General features: G+C 37.9%; 2 protein-coding genes across 2 annotated transcripts; one reads left to right on the top strand and one right to left on the bottom strand.

The window, feature by feature from the left end:
• Positions 1 to 4,543: 4,543 nt before the first annotated feature.
• GCK72_009706 (uncharacterized protein) lies at positions 4,544 to 6,159 on the bottom strand (the record flags this gene model as incomplete). Its single annotated transcript, XM_003113311.2, has 6 exons — positions 4,544 to 4,696; positions 4,879 to 5,089; positions 5,135 to 5,569; positions 5,623 to 5,784; positions 5,914 to 6,014; positions 6,064 to 6,159. 6 exons carry the CDS (start codon positions 6,157 to 6,159, stop codon positions 4,544 to 4,546), a joined length of 1,158 nt encoding a protein of 385 aa, XP_003113359.2.
• A 3,903-nt stretch (positions 6,160 to 10,062) lies between these two features.
• On the top strand, positions 10,063 to 12,788 carry GCK72_009705 (uncharacterized protein; the record flags this gene model as incomplete). The annotated part of the gene is made up of 8 exons (XM_053727499.1): positions 10,063 to 10,242; positions 11,287 to 11,385; positions 11,438 to 11,726; positions 11,812 to 11,927; positions 11,976 to 12,182; positions 12,270 to 12,442; positions 12,495 to 12,626; positions 12,680 to 12,788. The coding sequence occupies 8 exons, from the start codon at positions 10,063 to 10,065 to the stop codon at positions 12,786 to 12,788; spliced, it is 1,305 nt and encodes a 434-aa protein (XP_053587076.1).
• Positions 12,789 to 14,144: the final 1,356 nt, after the last annotated feature.

The following is a 14,144-nucleotide window of genomic DNA, read 5'->3' as shown; positions in this document are numbered from 1 at the left end:
TTCCTTTCGCAAACAACACCATTTGAACCATGTGTTACAACGAAGTAGACTACATAAGGTGGTTAGTATCGAAGGTATTGTTACCAACGAAACTATTCATCTTTGCGGACTACACCAATCTTTTTTGAGTCTCGACAGAAAAGCACATACTCAATGAAGTCACTCCTCCGTCGCCTCTAAGAGTCATATCCTTTTGGTAGAAAAGAAGGAGGGCTGTTGCCGACCGGGATGAGATATGGACACACTACCGCCGGAGCGTGCACTACTCCAAGATATAGAGGGGAATGAAAAGAAAAGAGCGACATACGTCGTATACCACCATTGCTAACGCCATCATCATTCGACCAGTGTTTCTCTTCTTGTCTCTCTAAGTCTCTGTAGACGAAACATAACCTAGGAGTTGAAGACGTTGTTGAAAAAATAGTGAAGACGACCACGTTGGCCCGACCGGTAGAAAGAACGAGAAAAAGTAAGAGAAAGGGTAGCAGTAGGAACATCAGAAGTTATAAAAAGCCAGCGAGAAATCTAGTGGTGACCCGTTTGCCCTTTCGACTCTTTTCGCGAATCAATTAAAACGCATAATTCGAAGAGGGACACACATACGAATCTACGAGGCTTCGATTCATTTCAATGTCTTTTTTCACCACCGTTTCGTTTTATTTGGGGACATGATGGTGTAATTTTCTAGAATCAAAACGATGAAAGTGAGATGAGTGTTCGCGTAGATGTGTTGTCTAAAATAGTGTTCGTAAAACGACTTGATCATTCGAAGAAAAACAAAAAATCTGGCTTGGTCTAGACAAGCAAAAAGAAGAGGAAAAAACCAACGATGAATAGTATAACTCAAAATACTTCAACTTATAATACAGAACTAAGCTGATATTCTATAGAAAAGCTGATATTCTATAGAAAAAGTTGGTTTCAGAAAAAATATATGAGAACAAAATGCCGCAAACTGACTGATAAAAATTTTGTCGACGCACCGTCAGAAAAAGGGCGTGCGAATCTACGAAACAATTGAGAAAAGATGGAGACTTTTGAACGCATGAAAACATCAGCACATGCATTCTCCGCTGAAACGGTTTGATAGTAGTGAAAAAGAGAAGGGTAGACACGTACTTAATACTGTCAATTATCGGTGACACAAAAAAGAAGAGTCATTTTTCTTTTTCGTGGAGGCACTATTCTTCATTATTAGATCATCAGTTTACATGAGGAGCGTTATTGAAAAGAAAGGGAGACGTAGAAATAAATGAGAGGCGCGATCATCGAGGAGGGACGCAAACCGATGGCGGTCACCAGAGCGCGAGGAGCGGTGTCCGTCACCGACAACGAATAGGAAGATTTGGTGGTTGGAAAGAAGCAGTAGGAACAGGAGACGAATACGCGCCTCAATCCAAAATAACTCATCGGCGACTGCGGTGTAGCGGACAGACGAATGGGCTGTGTTCGTTGTCTTTCAAGTAGCCGCGTTATTTCGATTCTGATTATCTATGCCTCTGTGTATATCTATGCTTGAATCGTAAAAAAAATAATATCTCGACCCACGCTATATGATTATGTTCACGTGCGAATATGAGTATACCTTGATGGACACATATTTGAAAACAGCGATATTCATGACGACTGATCCACTTTCTCAATACAAGTACTAAGTGCCAGAGGATGAACGAACAGCTGGTGTAATTTTCATTCACTAGGAACTTCTATTTTACAGGATGAAAATATAGTAATTCCCACTTCCACAAGGCTTCGTTCTCGTTTCAGTGAACAAATGGTATCCTTATTTGTGATTGGAATAGATTAGAATAATCGGATAAGTTAGATTGAAAGGATTTCGATCCGATGCCACTAACCAAAAAAAAATAAAAGCAATCAGATTGAAATCTACTTTTACTCACGGATCCATACGAAAAGAGAAAAAAAGTCCTACTGAACTATCCCCCATGAACTTAATGGAAAAATGATACTTAATTTTAAAGCATAAAAAGAGCCGATAGGTACTTCTTAAGTCCTCAAAATGACATCACTCTGTCATGAACTAGACTATACCACACATTAATCCTTCTTGATGGCAACCGACAGGTATCCACAAACGACGTCACTCGATTGTGTATGTTAGAATTTACGAAGTAGAATAGCTGTGCTTGAGCCTGGAATAAATAATAAAGCGCCCACGAGAAAGGAGTGCGCCAGGATGCAGTTGAGCCGCTTCACGAATAAAAAACACAGCACACACACATAGACACAAACAGAATGACGAAAACATTGATGTGCGAGTGGAAACCTAAGAGAACTAGAATTTGAAAAAATGGCAGGAGAGGGAGTTTCAAAATTTAGTTTTTGAAATAGAGAAATGTGAATAAACCCATTGTGAGAAAACGAGAAGAGGAAATGTGAAAAGAAGATTGTTGCAGAGGAAGCCAGAAAATAAGAAGAAACCACAGAAGAAAACGAAAAAGAAGAAGCATATTTTTACTTGATGTCTCTCTGTGTGTATAAACGCACACGCAATCTCCCGTTGTTTCTGTCACCGTGTGTCTCCCGCTTCTTCGTCTTTTTTCCTACCAAAAACAGGACCGCCCGGTCACCCACTTTCTGCTAGTTGCCGGCTGCATGTGTTCCTGTTGCTTCTCTTATTTTTACTACCAATGATTAATCGGTGCTCGGGCTCACTTTAGAACCCGATAAAAATATATTTACGAAGAGAATCAGAAGAAATTAATAATGTGGAAGAAACTACGATTCAAACTAAAATTGCTCTGAAGTTCAACTCAGAAAAACTGTTATAACAAGAATGTCTACACACAAATCAAAAATGTCGCGAAACACTTTCAAAAAACGATAATCAAGACTCTTGTTAAAATTTCGTTATTGGCCGGGTAACAGAAGCCACTTGTTTTCTTTCCTGGCGGCTCGTTATTGAAACCAAACCAAACCATAAAAAACAAACAGCCAGGCACATGTTTTTTTCCAATATTATATTTTCGAAAAAAAGAAGGAATCAACTGGATGGTCACCGCTTTGTCTATGGAGTCAACGATCAGGTTCCAGGGTGCAGAATTATTAGAAAAGAAACATAAACAAACTCCTATCTAACTGGTTGAGGAGCAGAGTAGAGAAAAATGAGAGAAAGGAAAGGAGGAGGTCATAATCGTGCCATCGTCACCCACTGTATGGTCAATAGCAACAATAACAAACCGTGATCGCTACGAGCGAATCGGGTGGATAGAATTGGAGGAAGAAGAAGGGGAGAAGAGGAAGAGAGAGAGAGAGAGAGAGAAGAGAAGAGAAGAAGAGTGTAAAATGGGAATAGACCATATACGGGGGGGGGGGGGTGGGGGAAGAAGACGGGGAGGATGGACAGTACGAGTTTGGGGCGAGCCGATGGAGGGCAGGGATAATAGCGGGCAGAACTGCGAGATTGGGAGAAAGGGAAACGACACCTGCAAATGTTTGTATAGAAATTGTGCACCGCTAGTGGATATGCCAATGAGTTCTCCAAGGTATTCGGTTGAGATTGGCTGGCATTTGAAAAATAAACAGACTAAATTGGTTAATTGTTTCACATTAAGATCAATAATGCCAGAATGTGAATGTTTAGGTAAACAATTATCTCAGGGGAAGATGGGCTCGGTTATATTCAACTGACTAGAGTGAACGTAAATCTAGAATAAAAAAGTAGAAAGAGAACAACGTTTCTCGCGTAACGCTGCATGTGTTAGACCTTTGCTGTGTGTGCACGGAGAGGTTTCTGCTCGTTCGCATCTGTTGTACTGTTGTCTAATTAACTACGATCGAGAAGATAGTATCGTATTGTTTTTTCTACGAACGGGTCGATATTAGATTTTTCAGTCGTAGATTTCCAAAATAAGTTATGATCTACTATTTTTCGATGAAAAAGTTATAGTTTCTGACACCTGATTTGTTCTGATTTATCGAACGAAGAACAATAAAAATATAATTTTTCTGTGAAAGTTAGCCTCTTCAACTGAAGAGGGCGGACAGACCATTAAAAAGTCAAAAGGACATTGACAGTGACAATGAGCGGTAGAATAGGTGCGTGAGGCGACAACGTTACGATGAATTGCAGAATACGGCGATCTATGTCCCGAATTTTAATTGGTTCCGTTGCATAGGTAAATGGGAAAATGTGAATTCACCAATAATAGAAACTTAACGACAAGAGAAAAAGTTTTACGAAAATAAATACCTGGTTAACTATAGTTCAAAATATTCTTACCTGACGTTGAAAATGTGCGACGTGTTAGTCACAAAGTATTCAGAAAGGTCTTCCATTCCAGGCTGCAAAGAAATTATATTGAGATTGAAGAAAAATTACGCGTCATATATTTCTACTCGGGGATTAATCCACCGAGTTGTTTCAAAATTACATAGAATTAAATCGAAATATAAATATGAACCTTTTTTCTTGAAGATAAGAAAGAAAATAACAAACGGAAAACAACAAACTGCAGTAAAATACCTAAGCTGAATTTACATATGAAAAATAAACTAAAAACTGAAACATTAAAAAAATCAGTTAAAGAGCATTCTGAGCAGCAACTTGTTCCTGTTCGTGAAGCTTGTGAACCAGTTTTTGTTTTTCCGTATTAAAGTAATCAGCAAACCATTTCAAGTGTTCCCGTTTTTTCGCTGCAGTCATGTATGGATTCTTCGATAAACCAACGCACACCTGAGAAATAATTATATTGAGAACGATTCACTACACAATTATTTTGATGTTACAAATTGCAGCAGTCTTAAAAATTTTCACGATCAACAGATTTTTGAAACGATTTTGTTTTCTAGTTAAACTACTACATTTTCCAGCAACTTTCACCATGATTTCAAATAATATCAGAAAAATACACTTACTAAATGCATAAAATGTGCAATTGGTCCGGTTTTTGGAATACCTAATGACGGAAGATGTCGTTCCAAGAAGACATGATCAATAAAAGATACTCCAGCTTCGTCGCCCATTTTGAATTCGTTATCAATTGGATATTCCCATTGTTTTCCTTTGGTTGTCCAATCGATTTGCTCTTCAAAAGAGTTTGTTGGACCAAAAGATCCATTTGCAATGCTGAAAACGATACAATTAAATATTATAAACAACATTTTTCAGTACGTTGCAGCTCTTTGATCCCACCGAGTCCAAAATTCGAGCGAATGGTCCTCATACTTCTCCGATTTTTTCCAGGTCCCAAGAGGTCTTTGTTGAAAGAATTTGATGGCATCTTTGTCTACATTCACTATCTTACGTGCGTCACTATTGATCATATCGTCTTTATAAATCTTTTCCAAGAATTCGAGAGCCGTTGTGAATAGTTTATGTTCTTTCTCGCTTCTTTCTGTCTGTTCAGTTTCATCATTCTCTAACTTTTCTCGAACGTCACTTAAAAGAGCTTTTCGTTGTTCTGCAAGTTTTATCTGCGCCTCATTGACGATCGTCTCCGACTTGACGCGTGCTTCTTCTGTTGTAAATCCACTATGAATAGCTTGATAAAAGATCTCTTTTCGTAGAAGAACAAGACCTCGCCTTTCTTGCCGCAATTGGGCAGACCTATAACTCGATAACGCATGGTTCATAAAATTTATTGGTTTAGAACAACTCACTTGGGAGGAACTTTCTTCTCTACTTTGGCATCACCAGCAACATCAGCAAGAAGTCCAATAAGTGCCTGATCATCGAGCATTTCGCTATTGGCTGAAACTGCAGCAGCGTCAAAGCTGGCTTTTTCATTTGCTACAAGTCGATTTATGAGCGTATGTTTTAATCTGAAAACGCAACCGCTTCATTAATTTTTTATAAAGTTACTTTTGTGAATAAGAAATAGTTTAAAAAAATTAATGCGAAGTGTAGTGAACAAATTTTTCAAGCCAATATGATATTTTTAAATGACGTACGATTTCTTTTCTGTAATGCTTTGTGGATGAATGTCGTTTGCTACTCCATCAATGGCTTTGAGCAAGTTGTCATCGATAATATCCTTTGCTTTCGGTCCTTTCTGAAATTTTCGTTTTGAGAAGCCATATCATTTTGGTTGAAAATCTCACTCCGTCGTCATCGCCGCCGGATGCCGTACTTGACAAAAAACGTGGTTGTCTTTTTTGGCCAAGTCGAATTGCAACAGAGCACAAACTTCTAAGCATCTGAAAACAAAATTTAGGAACGTTTTGTTTAGGAAACAGAAATTTGATGGAAAAGTTTGAAAACTTCAAATCGCTAAACAAAGCGCGATACCGTTATTTCGGAGTATCGTTGGTGTGTACTTTAACAATCGAAGTTTCTCTAGTTGCCAGCCGGCTGCCACCAGCTGCCTTTTTCCCACGCCTTATCTTTTTCTGTTTTGTTCTTTTTTTTTGTTATCAAGCGTCTACGATAAAACGTTCCAAATAATTGTGAGATCGAGTAATTAATCTGAAATTTCATTTTCTTAAGTTTTCAAACATTCGAAGCTTATTGAACAGTGTAAACTCAATCCTTCTATATTTTTTGTACGTTCAATATTTTAAAAATACAACACTAGCGGTTTTCCGTAGCACATTTTTTTCTCAATTGTCTTCAATAGTTCAGCACTATTTTATATCTAGTTCCGCTCTCGATTCCATCGTATATTATTTAAATATAGCATTATTTGCTTTGAAATATATTCCATATTTTTTCTGCGTACGAAAATTTTTCTTTTTTGTGCAAAGGACTTTTCCATCCTAAGACTGAAGAAACTATCCACTTGTTTATTCCAACTTTATATATTATTTACCACATCTGCGCTATTTATACATAATATGAGATAAATAAGCCCTAATGGTCAAAACAAAACATGAAATGTTCTTCTGTTGCTGCTCAACAAACGGCCCTCGTCAGTAGGCATCATAATGCTGCCGAGCGGTGCCTTTCCATGCTTCTTCTTTTCGTGAAAGTGTACGAAAGAGATGCGGCACGGGAAAGAAAAAATTCCCATTTTTTCCACTAGCAATTGAGTGCACTTGATTTTTTCAGCACTAAAACGTCTTCGGAATACTTTATTCTTTGTTTGAAAACAACGTTGGGCTCCCAAAAAAGGTTCTTTGAATTTCAGTCCATTATGTAAGCGGATAACGGATTCGAATTTAAGAATTCGTGGTGTGAATAAATATCCATTTCCTGCTTCTTTTCGTGACGCGTCTTCTTTCTTTCTTTTTAAAATTGTAAAATATGTATAACGTGGTTCGTTGAGGAAGATCGAAAAGAAGGCGGTGTGCAGTTGCATAATTAGGTTTTTGTTCGTCTTCAGTGCCCTCTGTGCTCTACATTGAGTTCTATTTTCGTCTTTTTTAAAAATAAATCTTCCCATTTGAAACTAAGCAAAACGTTTCGGTATTCTTAGTTTCTTCGTTTCGCTTATTTTACACTTCTATGTTTTTCATGCTTTCTCATTTTGCACATTTTGTCAGATTCGTCCCTTTCATAATCTCCAGAATCCCCCGTTGTTATCTCATTTTCCATCTTTTGTAACCCAAACAAGACTCTTCAAAAGCTCCTCAATTATTCGGCAAGACAACATAGCACTGCTCTTCATCATGGTTCTTCCTTCCTTCTTGCTATTCTCGTCTTCTCTACTGCTCCTAGTCGATGGGTACTCCCAATTAGAAGCTCTGTCTCCTCACCAATTTCTCTCCAAAAAGCTCTTTCGATGATAAACGTCGTCCGGTTCAGACGTCTCCAACACATCCATTTCGGCAAATGTGAATTTCAGAATTTCAAATTCATGACTGCTCCGTCACCAGTCACTCAGCATCTCTCGACCCTCGCCCCCTCAAAGAAACCCTCGTGGGAATGGTTTTTCCCTCATCGAAAAGAGCCGGCTTTTCGTGGGCTCTTCCGTCTTCATTCCGAACATTGCAAACATTGACCGCCGCAGCTTTTTCTTTTTTTTCATGCATCTAGTCTTAACGTTTTTCGGCATCGATTACGCATCATTCCAACCAGACATCTGTAACTAACTATTCAAAACCGCTAACTTTTATTTGAGGTCGTTAGCAAATTGTAAGTGTTCGAGCAAACAAAAATGACTCAGTTAGCATTTCACTCTTGACTTTACACTGTCATTCTGTTTCAATACTTTTGCTCGTCAGTATTTGCTAATTCAGTTTTGTTAATACATAAAAAGTTTTCAAAGCAAATATTTTTGTTTTTTGGACATATGAAAACACCGAAATTCCTTGAAATACGTTTTTCGTTATCGTTTTCATTCCGTAATCATCCAATTGGTGTGTTCTTCGTGATGGTTGCATTATCTACATACGCAAGATGATAAGATTGAGTATCGGATTGCATTCGCCAAGTGGTCATACCACTTGAGTGGGTAAATTATCTTATTTGGTTTGTTTATAACCCACTTCACACACTCTCTGCTCTATTAGTTATCAGTGAATATTGATAACATTATCAAACCGTATTTAGTCGAAGTAATACTCATGGCCTCATCTGGCTATTCTTAATTAAAAAAATAACAATTAAGATATGACAACTAAGTACATATATAGTGCATATTCCCTTTCATCTCGGCGGAGTAATTTTCTCATCCATTTATAATCAGAAAATGTCCTCTTCCAGTTTGAAATGTGTACTTCTTTCTCACAAAGTGACCAACCATTCGTTGCCTGAATTATTCATTCTACTGTACTTCTCAGCTACTCTTTCTCTATACCTCGATCACACTCCCTTCTAGTACATTTCCTGAAGTAATCATCTCGTCACGTTCCGTCAGCCTAGCATAAGAAATATTGGTCTTTTTTGAAGAAACCTGATATTCCATCCGGCTCTTTTTCCTCCAATCCATAACCTCATTGTCTTCTTCTTCTTCTTCATCCTTATTCCATTTTTGGATTGTCTTTTTGTATACCTAATCAAATTAAGTTAATCGTCCTAAAACAAGAATCCCCCTCCTTTCTCACTCAGAATCGGACAGCCCATTCATCATAGCCTCTCAGCTCGAAATATTGTTCGTTTAGCGAGACACTAATCAGGTTTTTGTATTTCTTGTTAGTGTTCACTTTCTGGTGCCGTTTTGTTATTGTCTAGAAATCAAAAATCTGGAAAAATTGTATTTTTGCTTATTCTTGAACGAAAGTTTCGTTTAATATGGACTATTAACCAAAAACAGACTTGCAAAATTCCGGGCCGGCCCGGTCGGCCCGGATTTGAATTTTTGAACTTTTTTCACTCATTTTTTATCCAACAATTTATTTTCTGAGAATTTTTCATATTTTTCATCAAGTATATTTTTCAACAACATTCGAAACGTACAAAAAATTGTTCTTAAAAAATATTTTTCAAAAAAATCGGGAAATTTTCGAGAAAAAAAATTGAATTTTTTTCAGCACTGAACTTCCGGGCCGGAGAAATTTTAATTCCGGCCCGGCCCGGTCCGTTGCAAGTCAAAACTACAGTGGTTGAAGACTACTTAATCATTCTTCTTAATCTGACCCTTTTTGTATTATGCATAGCCCTTTTCATAACATCCTCTTATGAAAACTGAAGTTAATATGTTCTACTACCAGTAGTTATGTGAACATCTGACCACAAAATAGTATGAAAAAAGATTCTTGGAGCTTTGAATGCAAAATTAGATTTGGTGTTATCTCTTCGTTTTCTCGTCATCCGGTGGCCCTTATTCTTTTCTCTTTTACTCTTTATTTTTACAACTGCCTACTCTGTCCGTTTTCATGTCAAATAAACCCCGCCCCGTTGTCCGTTTTTTCTTGCTTCCCTTTTTTGCCTTCGTTCGCCGCGTCGACACCATTTCAATTCACGTCGATTCACAACCTACGCCACGTCAAACTGTCATTTTGTGGCGATCCGCGTGGAAAGGAACAGTCCTATACTGGCCTCTCTATCGTCCCATATTCCTATTCATGCAAAGGTGTCTATGAGCAAACAGTCTATTCCTCGTGTCTGCTCTATTCTGTTCATTCAATTCTCAACCAACTATCACTTTTCTTGTTATTGTTCTTGCTTTATTCGTTGTCGTCATCGTCAAAGACTAAAAACATTAACTAATCTGCGGAGCAATGGCGTCCGAACTACTCGTTAACCGTTGCTTTGACGAGTTTATTCTTGAATGCTGTAGTTCAGACCGTCCCTCTTCTTCTGCCGTTCTTCATCGTCCCCGCAAGAAGATCTCCGCGTTCGTGAATGCAATGGCCGCAGCGAGAGCTTCGTCACCACAAAGTCCTAGTAAACACATTACGGTGAGTGTTCTTTTTATCTTTTTAAAAATATACGTTTTCAAAAATTCAAAGAAATGTTTCTTTATAGTTTGTGGTGAAATCATTGGTGCCTTATTTCAAATTCTCATTGAAAATATAATGAATGAATTTCTGATTTTGGTAAACCAGGAAGAAATGTTAATTTTAAAATATTTCATGTAATTCCGAAAACATGAAAAAAGTCATATGAACATAAATGAAATGAAGCTGATTCCGAAAACACGAATGTACCGCACTTAGAATGATTAGTAGGAATTCCTATAGCAAGAAAGAAAATCATTCAATTAGCAGTAGCAGCCGAAAATGGCTATGACCATTCCATAACTGAATCGATTCAATCATCACTTCCTTTTAAGAAAAAAAGACAATAGGATTCTAGTAGGCGGAAGAGAGAAAAAGGGTTTTTTCGCATGGTTTTTGGGGCGTGATTTCTCCTATGAGAGAAGCGGGCAAATACTGACATAAACACACCTGTGTTGTGTTCTTTGTCGGTCGATCGCCCCACTCTGCCTGCTCCAAAGAGCATCATTTCAGTCAATCACGCCTCTCCAAATTGTCTTATCTCGCTATGATTTTTCGCTGATTATCATTATTATTTTCACTTTAACTTTGACTTTCTACGACTTTTTCACCTTCTACACTTCATGGCAATCAAAAATTGCAAGGTTGGATATTACCAAATTCACAGAGAATATTTCGCAACTGTGTTTTCCTCATTATATTTAGGTGTAGGTAACCCGTTTTTATTGAAAAAAAACATATTAGTCACTTGTCCACGTCACTTTTTTCTGGTTTTCGAAACATTGGCCACCCGAAATGGTGAACTATGTAACATGAGAAATTCTGATGGTTTCCTAGAGGTGCCTCAAAGCTTAGTGCTACGAAAGAGCGTTTTCTGAAAAATGAAAAATGAGCGACGTTGTTTCGAAAATTTATGACCCGTAGTATTAGAGCTCCGAAAATGGCAGAAAATAGGGAAAGTACATAATAGAAGTGGGTGGAAAAAGACAAATTGGAGTTTTGCAGGTCGTAGACGTCTACGACTTGGCAGCGTCCATCGGCAACGACTTTGAGAAGCTCATAGACAATTATGGAAATGAGTGCGTACGTGGAATCATGCCAAAGGTATACAATACTTTAAAAAAACTAAATATATATATTTTTTTCTGTCTTCTAGGTCATTTCTGCTTTGGAAACACTGGAAGCCATGGCTGCCGGAAACGACCGAGAGAACGAAGAAATAATGAGGTTATCAAAAGCTGTTGAACGATTGGAACAGGAAAAACATCAGAGAAATCAGCAGCACTTGAAATTTGAAGAAGAACTAGAACAAGTAGAAAAAACCTATCGGAAAGATATCGATGATCTGCAACAGATGGTGAAAAATCTGGTAAATGAAAATCGCAATCTCTCAACGACGGTCTCATCCCTTCCTACTAACAGTGATAGCCCTGTGAGCAGTTCAAGTGAGTTTCTCAAAAACAGGAAAACATAGTTTTCGGGATACGAATAACCTGTTTCATTAATCTGATCGGAAACTTTGCATTTCAGTGCGAGAAGCCGACTTGAAAATGCTTTTGGAATTAAAAGAGATGTCATCTCAACAAAAGAACGAAATAAAAGCACTTCAAAAAGATGTAGATACTTACCAGTGCCAAGTAGAAAACGTGAGTTTTTCATCTGTTTCACATAGATTCAATAGTTTTCGTTTTCAGCTCCAAAACTCTATTGAGAAACTGATTCGTCAGAACGAAGAGTTATTAAGAAAAAATTCCTCACTCCAGAAACAAGGACGAGTTATTGTCGAAGAAAAAATGGAGGTTTTGAAACGGTTAGAAAAAACTGAAGAATCTAATATTGAGCTCAAAAAGCTCGTCAAAGAAACGGACCGAGCTTGTAAAGATATGCAAATAGCTAATCAGGTAAGATCTTTTATTATCAGAATCTTAGAAGTCAGTTTTGTTTTAATTGGAATTTATTTATCAGAACCAAACAATATACAATTCCAGGATAACAATGAACCCCGTTTCACATTGGGTGAATTACGAGAAGTTATAAAAGAGAAGAACATTTTGAAAGGGCGCGTTATGGAGCTCGAAGAAGAACTTGAGCAATTCAAGCCTGGTGCCAAGAAAGAAATAATGAGATTAGATGATGACGACGACTCGGATAGATTAGCTCCGTGAGTTCTTCGTTTTCAATATGTTCATTGTAATACATATTGGCTGTTGTAGAAATTCGGACAATGCAAACAGTCCCGGTGTTGATGGTGATGATTTACCAGTTTATGGTCCAATGCCAAAAGAGCCCGATGAGAAACTGCACCCATGGAAGTACGAGAGGAAAGACTCGGGAGTTCGAAAATTGTAAGTTTTTAAATTCAAGTTCTGGTATATGTAACCATATAAAAAGCATTCAGTTTCCGATTCTTCAAAGACTTTGGCGCGACAGCTTCGCCCCGTCGAGGATCATCTGCGAACGCGTCTCCTCGTCTACCGGCTCGTGCAATCCCACCTTCACTCAACTAATCGTTTTGGCTCCGATTCTACCAGTTCACATTTTCTTTTCCGCACTTATTTTCATGTTTCAATGTCTGCGAAATCCTCTTTTTCTGCTAACTTACTTCAATCATCAACTTACTGATCTCACTACTAGTCAAACCCATTTCAGCTTCAAAGTATTAATGTACAACATCTCTCACTCTCCCTCTGATGAAACCAACCAACTTTCGGTTGACTAGGCTCAATTTCGCTTTTTGCTCTCCACCTGTCCCATCTTTCTTGTTCCTGGGTGCTCCCAATCTGTTCATTTTATCCCCGTGTTCTCTATGTCCCTTGCTCCCTCGTTCTGTCCCTATTTTTCTGTACTTCAGGCATATATGTAATTATGCGTTGTCATGCTTGAATATTTTCTCGGAAACTCAACAAAGAATTTCTCTAAAACAAAGTGTTCGAATGAGCAGACATGAAATAGATCTAGACAATGAAACAAGATGGAAATGATCTGATTGAACACACCACACTGGCCAAAACTAGCATAGTTGTCAAGGCCCGGGCCGGGCAAAAAAAGAATTGTTTCAATGGCCCGGCCCGGCTTCAAAAAACGACCCTTTTTTCCAATTTTTTTTCGAATTTTTTTCAATTTTTCATCAGAAATGTGACAATTTTTGACTATTTTTCAGAAGTTCTTCTAATTCTGACTGACAGTCGAAAATTTGACTTTTTCGCGAAAAAAATTAAAAAATTTGAAAATTTGACTTTCGCGCCAGATTGCCCGGGCCTTCGGGCCGGGCCGGGCCTTGACAACCATGAAAACTCGAAGGGTAAAACGACTCTTAGGGTACCCTGACTCAAAGGATACAACGAAATGTCATGGTGTCCAACTTTTGGTAAAAAATTGAACATCTGGAATAGAAATCGAAGAAACGATTTCAGCCTCTAGACAATGAAGCAAGATGCAAATGATCTGAACGAACAGATCACATTTGTTTTTAATTTTGAAACTACCGCCAGTATATTCTTTCTTTTCTCACTGCGTGGTCATTCAACACAGAGATTTTCGGAAGAATTGAGAAGGATTGTGTAATACGAGTGGAGTGCGGAAAGAGAAATGAATCGAAATCTCAGAAGACAGCTGCTGAGCTGAACAATTCGTCTATCCGTCGAAAACTTGATTTCCCTTTTTTCTTTTCCTTCTTTTGTTTCTATTCATATACATTAATGTCATACGTTTCAATTCGAAGTCATACAAATAAATGTTATGGTTTTTATTGCAAAACGGCAAGAGAGAATCATTCAAGTTAACTTTTTCTGAATCAAGAAACAACTGACCAGGAGGAAAGACAATAAAGTGATTTCCTGATGAATTTATTCTTTTAAAAAGTT

The sequence above is a fragment of the Caenorhabditis remanei genome, chromosome III, assembly GCF_010183535.1.
Source record: "Caenorhabditis remanei strain PX506 chromosome III, whole genome shotgun sequence".
In the NCBI taxonomy this organism is placed as follows: Eukaryota; Metazoa; Nematoda; class Chromadorea; order Rhabditida; family Rhabditidae; genus Caenorhabditis; species Caenorhabditis remanei.
The sequence above is the reverse complement of the archived record's forward strand: the minus strand, read 5'-3'. Positions and strand labels throughout refer to the sequence as shown.